This window comes from Caloenas nicobarica, chromosome 25 (genome assembly GCF_036013445.1).
Source record: "Caloenas nicobarica isolate bCalNic1 chromosome 25, bCalNic1.hap1, whole genome shotgun sequence".
Classification (NCBI taxonomy): domain Eukaryota; kingdom Metazoa; phylum Chordata; class Aves; order Columbiformes; family Columbidae; genus Caloenas; species Caloenas nicobarica.
In genome coordinates this window covers 2,571,902-2,590,088 of record NC_088269.1, presented here as the reverse complement: position 1 = coordinate 2,590,088, position 18,187 = coordinate 2,571,902, and the positions used below count along the sequence as shown (strand labels likewise).

Here is an 18,187-nt window from a genome sequence, read left to right as displayed (position 1 = left end):
AGGCCGCGGGACGCAATGGCTCGCTCCAACCAGCACCAGCTCTGAACTCCGATTTAAACCAGCTGCGCCTGGAGCGCTGCTTATACCACAAATAATGGGATTTTCACGACTTCTTATCGAGGACGCGAGGCTAGAAATGAGCGGGCGCGCTCACGGGTGCTCTTCACGCTGAGGATTTCAGGCCGTGAGCGCCAATTCTGCATCGGGACGACCGAGATCTCAGGAGGGAGATGAACAAGAAAGAAACCCTGGAGTTTTCGGTAGGAACGTAAAGATGGGTAAATAAAGTATACACAACTACTATCGATTCGTCAATGAAGAAATTCTACCATCACATGACATTGTCATGACAATCATACCACTCCCTCCCAGGAAAACCGCGGTCACGTATCCTGAGCGGAAATGTTATTATTTTTTTTTTAATATATGGAAATAAAATACTGCAATATTCATGTACAAACCAAGTTGCCATATTTAAAGTCAGTATTAAAAGGCATAAAGCAAATTCTGGGTTTAAGGTTTGAACATTCGGAGTGAGGTACCTGATTTAAGTGCCTCCAACAACACACTCTAATATGACGTTTATCAGCCACGGCCATTAGCTACGAAGCCTAAATTTCTACAGGTATAATTTGCAAGTATTCGCTTTAGAAAACATATTTCAACGTCAGCAAGAATCCTTAATTTAACCGAAAAAAAAAAGTACAATATCAATTACAAAAGTCGCACGTTGTTTTGTTTTGCATACCTTGATACCACCTTCGATATGACAAAATGAGATTTCTACCATGAATATTTGCCCTTTCGCCTCAAAGTTTGGTTGAAACATCTCATCACTTCTTAACTCATCTCTCAGGTGTCGCCTTCCCTACGTAGTTTTGTTTCGTTGAGCTGTTTGAAAGGCAGGTAGGAACATATAGAGGAAAAACAGAGATTTCTATATCCAGCCGCCCTTCTGTGGCAAAGCCGGGACGTAACCGAATGCCAATTATTTGAACGCTTTTCTAACCTGTGCGTTAATGCCCTGGCACGTGCAGCTCCGGATCGTGCTCCCCCCGGGGCATTTCACAACCAGCCGGGGGTGCAAGAAGGAATTGAAGGTTCACAATCTGCTGCAAATGCACAAAACCGGGGGCGACGCGGAGAGAAAACCAGAGAAAATCAACGCGTTTTCTTCGACTGGCAGCGCTCGGATGGTTTTGGGCACACGGGAAAGAGAAACGGGAGCTGCTTTTTGCAAGGCAGCCACGCACCAGCTCCCTCCTTTGCTGGGGAGACACGATTATTAATAATCGCAATAAATATCCTGCCCCGTACGTTCAAAGTACCAACAACAACTCCGCTGTAACCCTTTGCTATACATTACCGGTGCTTCAGTGGATTCCCTTTGCAAATCAAGGGTCTTACGAACCATTCGTGTTCGTACTAAGATGGAGAGAGTTGTTCCATGTACAGATTTAGTCACAAAAGCGACTGCGAAACTACAGCTACTTATTGTAGTGTTACCAAGGGGTGCTGAATGCTCCTGTGCGTCTCTGAGAATCAGCACAGCAGGACCCAAAGCCACAAAGATAATTAAATACAGAGCAATCAAACCTATTCAGACAGTCTTTCCCAGGCTGTAAGACGGGTGGTGTTCTGCTCCGAGGAGAGGGAAAAATATCCTCGGATTCCTCGCACTGGGATTTGACCGAAGCGTCACAAACCAATTCTCAAGTGAAGGTGATGCGGAACATGCCCAGTGCTACCGCAGCCCGAGGGGAGAGAAGACAAACGCGATTTCTCATCTCTCAGCTGCGTAAGAATCGAATTATCGAGAGGATATTTGGGGGGAGAAGTTAGAAAAGCCTGGGTGTGAGTTAGAAAAGGACGCGGGTGACGCTGCCGCGCTCAACGGCATCGCCGGATGTGACGCTTCAATATTTCCGAGGTGGCACAGGTTGAAATAAAACGCTTTTGCCTCCCTTCCTCAACACTTACAAGATAACCAGCTTTGGCATTTTACATCATTGCGACCACCATAGGTGGCTGGTTTTTTTTTTCCTGTTTTATATATATACATATTTTAAACTCCCCCATGTCTCCCACACATCTTTGGTTGCACATCTCGTTGGGAAACTCGGAAGCTTCGTGCCACTGATTAGAGGTCTCCGCACTCAAACTACCTGCAAGCGGATGTGGAAATCTAATGCCTCGCTACCTGAAGAGGAAAAAATTTTAAAAATTATTACAAAAATGACTTTGTTTCACAGGTAAACTAACCTTGTCTACTACACAACAACTCTTCTGACCAGCTTTCGAGACAGTCCAATTGACACCAAACTACTGAAAGTTCCCCGAAGCAGGAACAAACACATGCGTAGTTATGGAAAAAGCGGTATATAAAAGTTTCTGGAAAGAGCCACGGCATGCTGAGAACGACAGCAACGGGATCATCCCGACTCTACGCTGCTCGGTACCGATCCCTTGAGCTATTTCCTCGCCGTCCCCACCCCGACCCTTCCATGCGTCAATAATCAAATAATTCACCTGGAAGTCGACTCGGAGAAAAACAGAGTTCCTGCGCTCGTGTCCAGTAGTCAAACTTTGATAAATATATTAATGTATTACAGGATCTGCTGTTGTTTGTTTTCCAGGAGTACAAAACGCAAGCACCGTAGAGCATACTGGCCTTGAAATGACATTACACGACGTTTCCCTGATGATCTCCACAGCTTCAAAACGCTTTTTGGGGCCACACTGAAGTCTAAAACTAACTTGCAATAGTAAGAACATTAAACAGGAGGAAACCTTTTAATTATGAATGCATGATGAGCATGAACACCCACGTAACGTCAGAGCTGAGACTATTCCAGGCCAAAAAAAAAAAAAAAAAAATTTGAATGGTGCCCTGATTTGGACCCAATACCCGTGAAACCATCCGGTGGGTGAGGACGTCAAATGTAGTGTCTCTGCCGTTCAACATCGCCGCGGCATTCACGAGCTTTCCCAGAAACCCCACCAAAAAAAACAAAGAAGAAAAAGAGCCAACGCAACATAAGCTGCTCACATGCAGCATCAGCTCTCGATATCCGATCAACAATATTTTGCACAGATCAAAACCGGCAGCGTTTTGAACCACGTGGCTTTTGCTGCTTAGAACAGCTCAATAAACGAGCGTTTTTATCCAGGAAATGCCTTGCTGGATACAGGCATTGAACTGTAAAACTGTTATCAGGACCCATCTGGATATTAAAGGTTTCCCATCTCTGCAAAACTCAAGTTTCACGTGTCCCTCTAAAGAAAACCTGCACCTGGACGCTATAATTAGGTGGTTAAATGCCCGGCAAAAAAATCAAGTGTTTAAAAAATGTGAATTGCAACGAAATGATTGTCTTCTACAGCACCGAGCTATCAGAAGTTCGTCATGGTTTTCCATCGGCAAAGTTATTACAGAAATTTTCTGCCCTCACACTGGACATCTGACCAAACCGTCGGTAATTCAGGAAAATCCTCTCATGATTTGCCAGTATTAACTAAGCCTGATCTCCAGGGGGCTCAAATTATGGAATGTGTAAATCAGTGGGAAGAAAACAATATATACAGGATCTGACATGAATACATGTATTTTTTTTCTCCTTTTTTTTGTTTGTTTTTTTGCCTTCTCTCCTCCTCACCGGACTCAGTTTTTCTGGCATAACCACCACTGCCAGCAATGAACGCGCCAAAAATCTCAGCATTGATGACTTAAATAAAAATCACCCTAAAAAAAGAACATTTTTCAGTAGCACCTACACACTTCCAGAAGGCCCATCAAAAATAAACAGCTTTAGGTGCGCCGGTATCTACAGCTTTTGAAAAGAAATCGAACTGAGAAGCATTTGCAAACATGACCCAGAGACACTAGATCTGGCTACCAGCACCCACAGGAAAGCTATTTTTTTTTCTTTTTTCTTTTTTTTTTTTTTTTTAAATCCGTCTCAGCTCTGGTTCCAGAATTTCAATGCAGATATACAAAACATATATTTTAATGCTTCTTAATCGGCAAGAAACTGCAAATACATCTTGAACTACAACTAGATAATAGAATTTCAGCTAGGGCTATACTGTAGCTTCTGAGTCTTCGTCTGAACTCCTGCAGTTGCTGCTTTTCCTGAAGCCTTTCCACGTGTAACCCACAAATGTTGGGCTGATGGGCAGGAAGCTGAAACACCTGTATTTTTTAATCAAGTTCATGCCAAAAGGCAAATCATAAGTTTCCATGCCGTCCAGTGATTTGCTTCCTTTACCGACCCCTTTCTTCCATTTCCGTATTCCCCTTTCTTCAGGGCTTCCTAGGAGGTAAAATAAAAAGGAAAAGATACATGAATTAAAAAAAAAAAAAAAGAAGATATGTGAATATCTTTATGTAAATACGCACATATATAGTTAAGAGAAGAAAGAAAATCCCAAGTCTCAGACACAACGTTCAGCAAAACACTACAAAGATCTTCCAGACTCCTCAAAGAGGAAAAAAAGGTTTATTGGAAATAGCTATTATCTGTTTTATTTTGTAACTGGAATTTGAGGCAAATTTTTGCTCTTAAATAAATGGAAGCAGGTTTGGATCTTAAAATATTTTGACTCTGTCTCCTGAAAAAGACTATGTTGGGTGGACTTTTATCAGGTATTTTATATGCTGAATAGGATGGAGACCTCAGCCTGAAAAGGATTCAAAGAGTTCTCAGAGAAACTGAGGCACAGAGGTGTTAAGCTCTGGGTGTTTAACAAATCAACAACAAAAGCAATAATCTCTTCCTCATCTCCTGCCTCCACGAAATGCTTTATCTTCATCCAGAAATGCAGTCATTATTTCAGATCAATTAACTTCACGTGCTGACCTGGAATGGTATTATCCAAAATAAAGGCAACGCAGCCCCCGACAAACATGGCTGTAGTGAGGAGAACGTTTAGTACTTGATCAATGCCTGCTATTCCTAGAAGAACAGGAAAAAAAGATATATTTAGAGTTGGAATTTTTATTGTACATATACACAACCTACTGATTTATACACAGGTCAAGTGGGAAAACTCGCTATTGAGTTCACCGAGGAATTTGCTCGAATAAAACTCTTAAAACAATGTGGGAACAGATGCAGAAGAACTTTCAGCTGATGTAGGACAGTGTGGGGAACCTTCTATCCCAAAACCCAACCCCATGAATTTACAGTTGTTTATAAAAATGTCACAAAACGCCATTTTAGTTTCTCCTGCAGACCCCAGTGCTTAATTTCAACTCAATAGGAGACTACAAAGGGGAAAAGGAGAAATGTTCATAATATAAAAATATTTTGGACTGAAATAATTCCTTTTATAAACACTTATTTTTCAACAAATGATTTTTTTCAATGCAAGATTTCATAGCACCAATTCACAGAAAAACATTGTATTAACATATCATCACCTAATTCTGCTTGAATGATCTACTTTTTTGAACAACTTTAGGTAGGTTGCATATGTTCTTAAATCGGGTTCTGAAGTGGTAACTAGAAAAAGTTAATTAGCATTTAATTAAAAAAAAATCCAAAAGCAAACCCAAACAAGTATTCCTGTAGAGAGTCATCTTTTGATGACACACGCTGCCATGACCGCTATTGAGAAGAAAGTATTAAAATAAAAAATATCTTCTCCATGAATTCACCCAAACTCTAATTTGGCGAACAGTCTGCAACTGAGTTCATTAACGTTCAGAACACATCTGACCAAAAATTGCAAAACCCCAACCAAATTCCCACGTTCCAAGCTCTGCTTTGGTATTTCTCCTTATTTTTTTAACATTATTTACAACTGGGATTCACCCTTTCAGTCTTTCTTCCAGTTCAACTGGCAACTGCTCTACAATCGTACCCAAAGTTGGACAATTTCAGGTGGAACATTAAATTCAGGTCTCAACAGCTCAATTAATTCTATTCTGAACACACCCAGCTTCTTATCTATAGCTTTTACTGTCTCCATAATATGTTTTTTTCTCTTATTTTACATTACTTTGTGCACACACTTTGTGTATGAGTAGAAGGTAAAAGCACGCTGCGTGTAAATGAGCAGAAACACGTACCCGTGACCAGTGGATTTTGTTTGAGATAGCTCGGAAGGACGAGTCCGAAGAAAATGGAAAATCCAAGTACAAACAGGTTACGAGAAGAATTTAAATCAATGAACTGGAGGTTAGACAGACCCACGGCTGTAATCATCCCTAAACGAAAAGAAAACACGCCTCAGCTTTGATATAGCAAAAAACCATAGCAACACATGCATAAAAAAAGCACTAAGAGTAAAAGATGAAGCTGCACAGTGCACAAAAAGGAGCAAAACCCCATAATTTTACCGAAGAGAGTGCAGAAGAGGGCACCAAGCACGGGGTCGGGCAGCGAGGCGAAGAGAGCGCTGAACTTGCCGACCATCCCCAGCAGGAGCATGAAGGCTGCGCCGTACTGAATCACCCGCCGGCTTCCCACCTGTGTGAGAGCAAAAAACCCCTCACTTCAGGCCTTGCACATTATTTTATTATTCTCTTTGGCATTTGAAGCTTCTTTTCAAGCTCCCGTGTGTTAGTGTGGCTGTGCTGCCATCCAGTGAGACCTGGACAGGCTGGAGAGTTGGGCAGGGAAAAATTTAATGAAATATAACAAGGGCAAGTGTAGAGTCTCGCATCTGGGCAGGAACAACCCCAGGTTCAAGTTGGGGAATGAGCTGTTGGAGGGCAGTGTAGGGGAAAGGGAGCTGGGGGTCCTGGGGACAGCAGGGTGACCATGAGCCAGCACTGGGCCCTTGTGGCCAGGAAGGCCAATGGGACCTGGGGGGGATTAGAAGGGGGGTGGTCAGTAGGTCAGAGAGGTTCTCCTGCCCCTCTGCTCTGCCCTGGTGAGACCTCATCTGGAATATTGTGTCCAGTTCTGGGCCCCTCAGTTCCAGCAGGACAGGGAACTGCTGCAGAGAGTCCAGCGCAGCCACGGAGATGCCGAAGGGAGTGGAGCATCTCCCGTGTGAGGAAAGGCTGAGGAGCTGGGGCTCTGGAGCTGGAGAAGAGGAGACTGAGGGGTGACTCATTCATGGGGATCAATATGGAAAGGGGGAGTGTCAGGAGGATGGAGCCAGGCTCTTCTGGGTGACAACCAGTGACAGGACAAGGGGCAATGGGTGCAAACTGGAGCACAGGAGGTTCCACTTGAATATGAGAAGAAACTTCTTCATGGTGAGGGAGCCAGAGCCTGGCCCAGGCTGCCCAGGGAGGTTGTGGAGTCTCCTTCTCTGCAGACATTCCAACCCGCCTGGACACCTTCCTGTGTAACCTCATCTGGGTGTTCCTGCTCTGGCGGGGGGATTGGGCTGGATGAGCTTTCGAGGTCCCTTCCAACCCCTGACATTCTGCGATTCTGGGTTTATTGTTGCGTGTGGTGCTGAAGCACAGGCCGCAGAGCCTTTGCAAACGGCTTGGAGGGCTCAGCTGTAACGTGGCTGCGCTCCAATTCTAACGTGATTTTGGTTTTGTTTTCATTAAGACATATTTAAAACCATCTGTAACAGCTACAGCCACAATAACCATGAAATGTGGCGTGGTCCCATCTACAATAAAGAAAACAAATAGGAGAGGCGGCAAACAGATCGACTGTAACTCAAATGGGAAAAAAAAAAATCCACATGTTGCTCTCCTGTTACACAAGAATATTTGTATTATTAGTTATATTAACAACCTACCATGCAGTTCATTTGAAGGAGATGCTGGTTTTTCTAGACAGAGATTATAAACTGGTTTTATAACATCTCTCTTTGAGATCAGAACCAACTTAATTTCATATGCAAATCGTGGCTGTGCTAAAACTGAAGCCAAGTGCCTGTACTTCCTTCCCATATTTATTTTAAGCATTCAAACTTTGGGGCAGTATTTCTCTGGCACTTTTTTGTAGCGGTAGCCAAAAAACCTGAACATTCAATATTTTAATTGTGTTACACTTGAATAAGAGGAACATCAGGTACAAAAAGCCTCCCTTTTACACTGCTAAGGTGGTTTTTAGCAAAGCCCTTTGTAGGTGCCCTGTTACACAGTATTAAGCTTTAAAGAGAAGTAGATATTAATTTGTTAATCATGTGTGACTGAGCTTAATGAGTGAAATGAGAAAAAAAATAAAGCAGGCATGTTTAGGGTAAAAGTAATTATTTCCCTCATATTCTTCGGTGCTTAGGTGGGATGTGTTCACCTACAAACAGAAGCTGGACCAGTAAATCAGGGTGTTCACTAGAAGAACAACAGGAGTCAGCCTGCACCTTTATTTCTAGAAAAATACTAATTTCCTTACGAGCACCATTATCTTGCTCTAAAATTATCTTCCTGTATAAAACAGGCAGATTCTTTCAAAAAATGCCGCACAATAGCAACATTTGTTTATGCAAAAGCTCAATCACTACAAAGCAAACAAATCAAAATCCTTTTGAAAGTTACTGAAAACTTCCTGGTCAGCACTGAGCTCAAACTACATATTCCCAGCGCTCATACACACACTTGACGTGACTATTTTGTATTGCATGATATGGTACCTGGTATCTTACTGGAGCATCCCTTTCATCACCACATTATGGTATAAACTGCCTATATTTTGCCCCAACTAATCAGAAATTGATTCTCATCAAATAAAACTTGCTCACGGATTAGCTCCAAGACTTTGAAGCTTCAACTGGGTGTAAATACCCTACATTTAAATTCTAAGTGTCATCATACACTGATTTTGAGGAAGATAAATGTCTCTTTCAAATGTTGCTCTGGTACGACAGGATCACCAGGACTACATAGTCTTTGCTCACAAGCACTAAAGATTTCCTCTCCTAAATAAACAGTGGAGCACCTACACGCCAAAACCCTCTTATTTTGATACAAATCGAAGCTGCAAAACTATGGGGGTTTTAGGAATGAGTGTGTAGACAAGAAAACAAGACAAAACACTGGAGCAGAGCCATCCAGCTGTGCCATCCAGCTGTGCCACCCGGATAAGGGACATTCACTCCTGCAGCAGACCCAACTGTAGTTAACTCTGTTCTCCAACAGCTGACAGTTTAACATTCATTTTTCGTCGTTTCAAAGCAAAATGTACGCTCATTTCTGTGGACTGTTAATAAAAAAAATCGCTGTTCATTCATATCAAGTCCTATGAAGTAACAACAGAAAGGGAGCGGAACAGAATAAGCCTTTCTTTAAGGGTTTTTCTAACTAACATTTATTCTAGGAAATTTCCATCCGCAGCTGACTGGAAGACTTACACAGACAGCAGATGGTGCTATTAGTATTTATGTTCCACCATAAAACCAAACAGAATCATCCTTTGTGCAGAAAAAAAAACTGGCTGAAGAGAAATCCATCATCTCTATCGGATTAAGTCAGAAAGATGAGTTATCGTAAGTGGAGAGCGTACATTTTCTGTCTTGTACGCATGAAGTAGATTTATTTTCCAAGCGAAACACGCAACAAGATGTACGTGTTTATAACATAAATTACTCTTACCCATTCAGTTGATATTTCTTAACAAGGTTAAATTAACAATATCAAGCAAAACTATCTGCAGTCCAAGGTCTCCTGCTTCAGCAAGGCATTCAAGCACATATCCAGTGCTGCGCGTGAATAAAGAAATTCCTCAAATATTTATATATTTGGCTGAGTAACACCCCAAAAAACAGGTGATCACCTAAGCATGCTCAGTGCTTTAAGAACCTATCATGCCAGAAACAACTATTTAGGGTACATTTAATGTCACCTTGAGTGCAGCTCCTGTTCTAGCTGTGCAACGTCCGAGTACAGACGTAGATAAGACCCAAAGACCTCAAGTTGCATTTCATTGAGACATTAAAAATAGTCAGTTCTTTAGCACAAAACAGTATCAATTTCTTTACGGTTTACAGTGTTTATGCCTCAGCTCAAAGCACCCTTAGAGCCCTGAAATGCCTTCTTGATTTTCAAAGCTTATTTAGCATCATGTGTTTTATATGCAGGTTTTCTAACTGCCCTTTACTCCAAAGAAAAATGAGATTTTTGAGGTCCTTATCCAGAATGTGCTTCGATTAGGAAATGGCTGGTACAGCCATGATGTAAATTCAGAATGCCGTGTAAAGTTTGTGTGCACAAAGCAATAAGTAGTATCGTTTCTTGGAGGAGGATCATGCTGGGAAACATGAAAGTGGCACCAGAGGAGATCAAATACTCCGGTCACTGAGGAATCGAGGTAAAGCACAAACCTTTGTGATGCCCAGGACACCAATGTTGGGGCTGGAAGAAGTGGATCCGTTCCCTGTCCCAAATACTCCATCCAGAACACAGGAGAGACCCTCAATAAAAATCCCTCTGGAAATCACAGAGAAAGAGTCAAACTTGTATTAGCACAGACTCACTTCAGACTCCACGCCTGCTAAAGCATCTGTCCCGCATTGATTATTATAATTCACATCTTAAGCTCCAACACATCTGGAAAACCAACCTGAGTTGTGTTTTCTATGTCTTAGATACTCACGTTCTTAAATTGAGGAAATCTCAAAATAATTCGAGTCAAACTTAGGGCTGCTCTTTATTTCTAAAATTGCACTTCAAATGAATTTGACAAGCTGCCCCGATTCCAGAACCGATTTAGAGTTCTGTCGCTACAGAAACCGTACTATTAACTTCCACAGACTCCAGCAGCAATAGGACTAAGTTTCCAATGCTGCACTCGCAATAAAATAATTCAACACGACAGTTGCATCTTATATTTCAGCCCCTTGGCCCTTGCGCTTGACCAAATTGTAGCTTTTAATCTCAGAGCACATTCCGGTCTTATCCCGAGGGAAAAAAAAAAATAGCTTAAGACACTGAAAAATATTTCTTTTTTTTTTTTGACGTACCTGTTTATGGCATGAATAGGTGGAGGGGGAGCGCACGACAACCTGGCACAGGCGTAGTAATCTCCTATTGATTCAATAATGCTGGCAACAACGGCGCTGAGCATTCCTATCACTCCAGCGGCTGAAATTGTTGGCAGTCCCCACTGAACTGTGAAGAAAAGAAAACTGAAATCTCTTGTGCCACAGAAAACAATGTCGGTATCAAAACATCCAACAATTTATCCATCTTTAGTGGAATCGGCAAACTCCCTTCACAGTAACGCAGTCTGGCAAGTTCAGGGAGATGAAAGGGTCAATGGAAAAACGGCCAAACCAACCCCTTTGATCACACTTGGAAAAAACCCAAAAAGCCCTAAACCCCACCAAAAAACATTCCTCCTGTTCAGAAGAGAAGGAATTTGAACTACTGCTTGTGAAAAAACAATTCTGATCCGTGAGGCGAATGCCACTTAATTATTATTGCTCTCAAAACTCGGCCTTTCTCTTCAGTAGACCAAACTTGAAACCAAAGGCCAACAACCAGCTACAATCACTGCACAGACACCTTCCAACTTTAAATTTTTGTCGAAGAGAAAAATCAGATTAATTTAAGCCCGTAGGAAAGCTTGGCAGGTTTTCCACAGCAATTGCCTCGATGCTTTTATCTCTTTGAAATAGATGAGCCTTTCGCAACAAAAGGAACGTGAAATCACACAAATGTGAACAAACGATGCTTGGGTAAAGAGTTTCGTGTTCTCTTATAAATACTTTTTTGTCCTTTGAAAAGCATTGATTGGCATCGCCTGACTTTTCATCAGCCCAATTCCAACACAGCTGCTGGAAGTCAGGACATTTATGTGTCGTCGTTATGTTGTGCTAAGTCAAGAATGAGCGTGTTTGGGGCAGGAAAGAACGTTAAGCTGGAAAAAACACCACATGCTACTGATTCTTTAAACGAGAATTGATGACTTCAGTAGCTCTACAGGAATTGTCATAACCCATCCTCATTATAGAAGTACAGATAAATCAACCATTCCCCCAAAAAATCCATGTTTTATATAGAGTCAGGCTATGTTATTAGAAGTCAAGAGTTACCTAGATAAACTCTGCAAGTGCCTTGTACAAATTCAAGTTTTACAGACTCAGTCTTTCTTGGGTGAGACCTTAAAGAGTATCAAATTAAAAAGGAAAATAAGAAAAAAAACCCATCATCCTCACCTCCGATGTCTTTAGTTCAGTGCATGTTGAAGTGCATCGGAATATGGTACTGAGAGTAAAATAGCAACGCTTCCAAAACCAGCAGAAATGATACTCATAGGTGTAGCATTAGAAAAAAAACCCAGCCCTTAAAACCAGATATACTTACAAGGATAAGGAACCTTGAACCACGGAGCGACCAAGAGCACTCCCCGCCGGGCGTCTGTGCGAGCGTAGAAACCGTACTTGGAACTGTCGGGGGGAAAGACGTCTGTCACCGTGAAGATGAAGCAAAGCAACCACGACACCAAAATGGCTAAAATAATCTGTGGAAGAGAAGAAAAGCTCTTGAAAATAAACCATCAATGGCAATGTTCATCAACAGCAAACAGTTCCTGCGCAGAATATCTATTACGCAGACACCTGAGGAGGATCTGAAGTGAAATTTTGAGTCTGAACGAGCAGTAAATCCTGTAATAGATGCGCTAGGTGTTTCCCCCGCCCTGGCCCCTAACGAAGCTGCTGTTACAAAAGCTCTAGAATTAGAGCTTCTTCTCTCCCTTCACAATTGGGAAAGTCTCCAAATGGGCACTTAAACAAACTCATGAATTAGTCTCAGCTTTACTGGAGAATTAAAAAAAGAAGTCTTTCACACGGCGGAGCGGAGTATTGCTTTCAGAAAACTAGAAGATAATGATCTTACCATCCCTTTGAGGGCTCCGTTTAGGCTTTCGCTGCATGAATAAACTCACCTCCTTCTCTACCCCTTCCCTCCCTCCACGATCTTCATCACTCCAACAGCTCTTCATCACAGATACCACAATGGGCTCTGGCAAAACTACAATATCAGACTATTTCCTTTGACAGATGAGCCATTTCGTTAAGTTTCCCATCAGCCTATTTAAGCTTTTATCTCACCTTTGTGATCTATTGTATTATGAAAAATCAAAACCAAAGGGAAAAAAAAAAAACCCAAACGCAAATCAGTTTTGGTTTATTTTATTTTTCCAACTGAAGAACAAGTTTAACTACTTACAGGGAACATTTTGAAAAGCTGCAGCCTGTACGCTGTCCATCCTTTCTTGGATTTGTAGATGGGCAAGGGAAATTTGACGTTTCTGGCATACTGAGAAAACAGCAATACCAGGAAAATAGTCCTGAGGAAAAGAAAGGAGGGTGGGACAAGAGGGACACCTCATTAGCACCAATATGTTAAAAATCCTTCTCAGCACAAACCTGTCCAGGCACTTCAGACACAGAATATCAATGTACATTTGAAATTTAGCACATCAGAAGAGGATATATTTGAAATCAATTCAGCCCAAGCCAAAACGATTTGTATTCTAAAGTGCTTCCATAACAGCCAGCAGCAAACAGGTAAATGAAACCAGGAAAATTAATCAGACTAGAGAAAGATTTCCAGAGCCAAGCAGCCATCAAAGGGCTACACTGCGCCCTTGCTTCTTTTTGACTAAAACTCCCATTTTGGTGCCATTTTTTGTGCGTATGAAGCACAAAGGTTGCTGCCCGCAAACAGGAAGAAACAGGAAAAGTGGGAGCCTGTATATAAAATTTTTTACATTTCAAAACTTGCATGAAACTCCAAAGCACTTGAAAAACTTCTGTCAGGGGAAATTCTTTCTTCAATTCTTAAGAATCCCCCTTTTTTGTATACGCATCTTTCACTAAACAGCTGTAAATCAAGCAGAACAGAGCCCCAAAAATCAAGATTCCATTCAATTGCAGTTCACTTATTACAGTTTTTAGATGCCTCAAGTATTACACATCCTCCTCCCTCATTAAAACTGCTGAGCTCCTCTAGATGTTCCAAATTTATTCAACTCTACAGTTAAAATAAGCATCCACTGCAATGAAAAGTATTATAAAAAGCCAGGGCAGGTTGCTCAACTCTGAAATACCCCAAACCAGTTTGGTTATAAAAAGGCTCCACAGAGAGTCAAGCTGTCTGAAGCAGCAAAGCTTTGCTGAAATTTGAGATGATGTTTTTATCAGCTGACTTTATTATTAAAAAAAAGGCGGATTTTCAGCTTCCCTCCCCTTTCTGTCCAGGATCGGTTTCAGTCTGTAAGAAACAAAACGGAGCTTTATTCTCCCTCAGTCTGCAGGAACAAAGAGCTCTGTACAAGAAGCATTTAGGTCCTTTACCCCCGAATGATAAAGACACCTTTTCCTTGCATTCACGAAACATTTTGGCATTTTTCCCCAAGCCCATTATGGAGAGATGGGCTGCGCTCCAAACAGCGGCTCTCCTGCAATGCTGGGGACAGGTGGCTTTTTATTTTGGTTTATTTAGTACAGAGTTGTAAATAGCACTGAGAAGGACACATGCATTGACAGAGGCTAAAGCAGGCAAGAGAGAAAAGATTAAAAATAACTTAAATCAATTCACTGAAACCATTATGATTCATTTCCCAGTTTGCTTGTCTACAAAATAGGTGTAATATTATATTGGCTCCATAGCAGGGGGAGTTACTGCCAATCTGTAAAATATTACCAAATTTGAGGGCCCCAAACCCCAGTTTTATTCACCAGATGTCCAGGCAAAGACCAATAATTTCCCTTTTTACCCACCACGATGTGATGTGGTTTATGGATTAAATTCTTTCAGCCTGGCACCTGCAGAACAAGTGAGGTCAGCAAACTGTTTGGGAAATTGAAAATCTTGTCAAATAGCATCTGAAGTTAACAGGATAACAGCTCTTACCCAGGTTTTATTCTGGTGTGAGAGTCAGCAATACAGAATTTTTAACTCATCAAAACAGTCGAGACAGCTTCAAGTGCCACATCTTGTAGAGATCAAGTTACTTTCGAGTGGCTCGAGATGGCTATGGAGTTATTTTCAGCAATTTAGTACATATTTTTGCATAGCAGAAGCCAGAAATACTTATTGACTGGGTAATATTTAAATCCTGCTCCTAAAGTGATGTGTTTTTTTTTCCAGCTGCAAAATGTCAACTTTAATTACACGTTTCCATGTCCAATTCACCAAAAGTCTGGCTTGATTGATTTAACATTAGTCCCAACTTGCACAGAATTTGTTTTACAGCAAAATAAAATATTCCTTTGGGTCAGCTGCTTTGACATAGCAGAATTACAAAAATATTCATGATGCTAATGTCCGAGATAAAAGAGAATTAAACAGCCCTTTTAATCATAAGCTGCACTTACAGAATAGTTTATGGTGTTCAAAGTACTGTGCAAACAGATTAGTCAGATCAGAATCTGATCTCATGAAGTTGTTCCTTCCGCTTCCAGAGCCAGCACAAAGTTGGTCACTATATATCCAATACAGCAACTGTCTCAGCCGATTTCCTTCTCCCTAAAACGTGGTTTCCATCCTGAGCTGGCTGGTTATCCACAGCATCACACAGGAAGCTTTTGTCTTCTCTTCATCTCATTTTTCTCAGTTATTCCCTTTCATCCCACTAATCTCAATTCTTTAATTTCCCTGGCATCTCTACTTACAGAAGCACATAGATCATGCCCTGAAATTCAGCTTTTTTGTCTACTGAACAGAAATCTGAGTACTTTTGCCTCATCGACTGATGGCATTCATGGAAATACATACGCTCTCTGTCATCATACAGATTTATCTTGGCTATGGGTAAGTGAGCCAGTAATAGTGATAACTGGACGACTACTACCAACGGTATTTACTCACCTTTGCAGAATAAGAAATATACACAATAGCATCATAAAAACAGAAATCAAAATTGTTCACTGATCTCTCTGGCGTTTTGCTAAATCAACTTTCCCGTAACACTGATTTAGACCCAGCCAATGGCTCCCAGACCAACTATTGTTTCATAAAATCCTCTGTTCTCCACTCCTCACCTTCCTCCGTTGTCCTTTCCTTCCTCTTCTCGAGTTGCTGCCGTACTTATTCCCAAATTGCCAATTAACCCTATCCCAGATCGACTCCCATTCCTGCCCAGGGTATTTCTCCATACTGGGAGCCTCTGGCTTTTTCCTGGCACCCCAAAATTCCTGCCAAGCACACCCAGAAGTACTCACAGCATAGCGATACCCCAGTGTTTGCCGGCTCTTTCTCCAGCGGCTTGGAAACCGGAGAGGCCGATGAGAGCAACGGTTGGCGTGATGGTCAGAGGCCCGATGTATCGCAACAGGGCGCCGGGAAGGCCGAGCAAACCGATCACCACTTCTATCAGGGAGGACATGATAATAGCACCTTGGATCTGAACACACAAGAACGGGAAAGAGACAGTTAAAAGCAAACCCCAAACGTTTCTTTTTTCTGCTCTGGATTACAAACTGCAGTTAAAAGAATTCAGCGACACAGAAGAACTCAGCAAATTTTTCGTCATAAAACAGCTCATTATGTTTAAGTGGCTTATTGCTTAAGCATAACACTTATGGTTTGTTTTTTATTTTATTTTATTTTTTTTTCTCCACAAAACTATGACACAACAGACCAGTGGGCCAGCCTGGTCGCTGTGCGGATAGCACATCACACTGTCAGACAGGAGACCTGGGTTCCAGGCTAACCTTTAAGCTCTCAGATCGAACCGGCAAGGGTTGCAGGCGCCACGGAGGTGGGAGGTGATGCTCCTAGCTCCTAGGGACAGAGTGTGGGCTGCACTGTTCACAAGTGCTCCTTAGAAGCTGGTATAGAGCAGCGTTGTGGTCTCAGGAGACTGTCAGCCCTCGTGGCTGCAGGGCTCTTGGCGGGATGTCGCTATGGTTTGAACATGGGGAAGAGAGAGGGGTGGGTTTTAATTCAGGAAAAGCGCGCAGCCCAAAGCGACGGGATGGGAGAGAAAAATTCCATGACACACGCCTGAAGTTGGATTGCGCTAGCTAGCACTCCGCTGGGACGCCTGGGCACAACTGGGCTCTGCAGAGCGGGGCCACGTTCAGACTGCGGTGCTGCGAGTGGAGAAGGAGCTGGATCTAGTTCAGCAAGTCGCTCAGGAGAACTGTCTTATCTTAAGACACCCAGGGATGGACAGATTTGCTAACTGCATATTCACCTTCCACGGGACAGCCTATTGAACATGGGACAGCAGGCACGTGGCCTGGGAGCAGCTGAACTGCTGCCAGCAAGCGCAAATCGCAAAGTGTTAAAAGAAGAGTTTTCGTCTCGCGTTTTACTGCGTGTCTTTCGGAACGTGGCAACTAACTCCTTGTTATTTTGCTGTCCAGCAATGAATGAGTTGGAAAAAAAAAAAAAAAAATGAAGGCTTCCATGAAATGAGTAAAGGGATATATTCAAATGAAAATCGCAGTGAAAAAAGGAATTACCAACTTAAAGACGAGAACACAAAGAGGGCTGGGTGAGAAACTGAACTGGAATCGGACAGACCAACAGCTGAAGGCGACTCTTACATTACCTCTCGTATTCTGGGATACCAGATGTGCTCAGTGTGCAGCAGTTCTGTTGTTCCATTTGTAACTGTTATATCTTACAAAAAGAAGAAAAAAACATGGGTATTTATTCCTCAGCCACTTTGCCATCATTTAATACAAAACAAACCTCTCCTTAAGCTGCATCTGACAAATAAGCCTTGATTTACACAGAAGAAAAAGTTCTGCCATGCTACAAATCAAGTAATAACACGTTTCCATTCCCCACGAGCTAACCACTAATTTTACCCACTGCACCAAAGTGGAAAAAAATCATAACTTTCAGAAAGAAAGGTCAATTAGGGATCCTTTTCCCACTCCAATAAACAGATGAATGGAGAACTACTCAATGAGGAATCCAGTACTCCAATGTTTGCTGTTCACCAATTCAGGTCACTCACTGAATGATGAACTGACCCGTGGTGACACCTTTGGAAGGTTAGAAGGTTCAAGAGCAAGACGCAGCAAAGGCTCTTCTTGACAAAACCTTAACGTGAACATTCAAATATTGTCCAAAGTTGCTCTGCAAAACCCATCGGATACGAGTTAAACAGGGAAAAATACTGGTCCTGAGGTGATGCTGAACATTGCTCAAACTTCCTACTACTCAACTTCAAAAAGGGCTCGACTGGACTCACTATTTCCACATACCACAAAGAAAAATTTACAAAATCCTTCTGCCTTTCTCTATGTTGTTAGCAGAAGAATTGTTTTATGCTACTCAGATTTCTTCTGTCAACATTTTTTATAT

At 42.0% G+C, this 18,187-nt stretch overlaps 1 protein-coding gene across 1 annotated transcript in view; it reads right to left on the bottom strand.

Moving 5' to 3' along the window:
• Positions 1-3,972: 3,972 nt before the first annotated feature.
• Positions 3,973-18,187, bottom strand: part of SLC23A2 (solute carrier family 23 member 2) — a 47,341-nt gene continuing 33,126 nt past the window's right edge. The window contains exons 7-16 of the mRNA XM_065651697.1: positions 17,424-17,494; positions 16,087-16,268; positions 13,088-13,208; positions 12,221-12,377; positions 10,876-11,023; positions 10,237-10,342; positions 6,344-6,473; positions 6,074-6,211; positions 4,860-4,955; positions 3,973-4,313 (exon numbers count right to left, since the gene is read on the bottom strand). Of these exons, the coding sequence (XP_065507769.1) occupies positions 4,081-4,313; positions 4,860-4,955; positions 6,074-6,211; positions 6,344-6,473; positions 10,237-10,342; positions 10,876-11,023; positions 12,221-12,377; positions 13,088-13,208; positions 16,087-16,268; positions 17,424-17,494 (1,382 nt within the window). The 3' untranslated portion in view covers positions 3,973-4,080. The remainder of the gene's footprint in view (positions 4,314-4,859; positions 4,956-6,073; positions 6,212-6,343; positions 6,474-10,236; positions 10,343-10,875; positions 11,024-12,220; positions 12,378-13,087; positions 13,209-16,086; positions 16,269-17,423; positions 17,495-18,187) is intronic.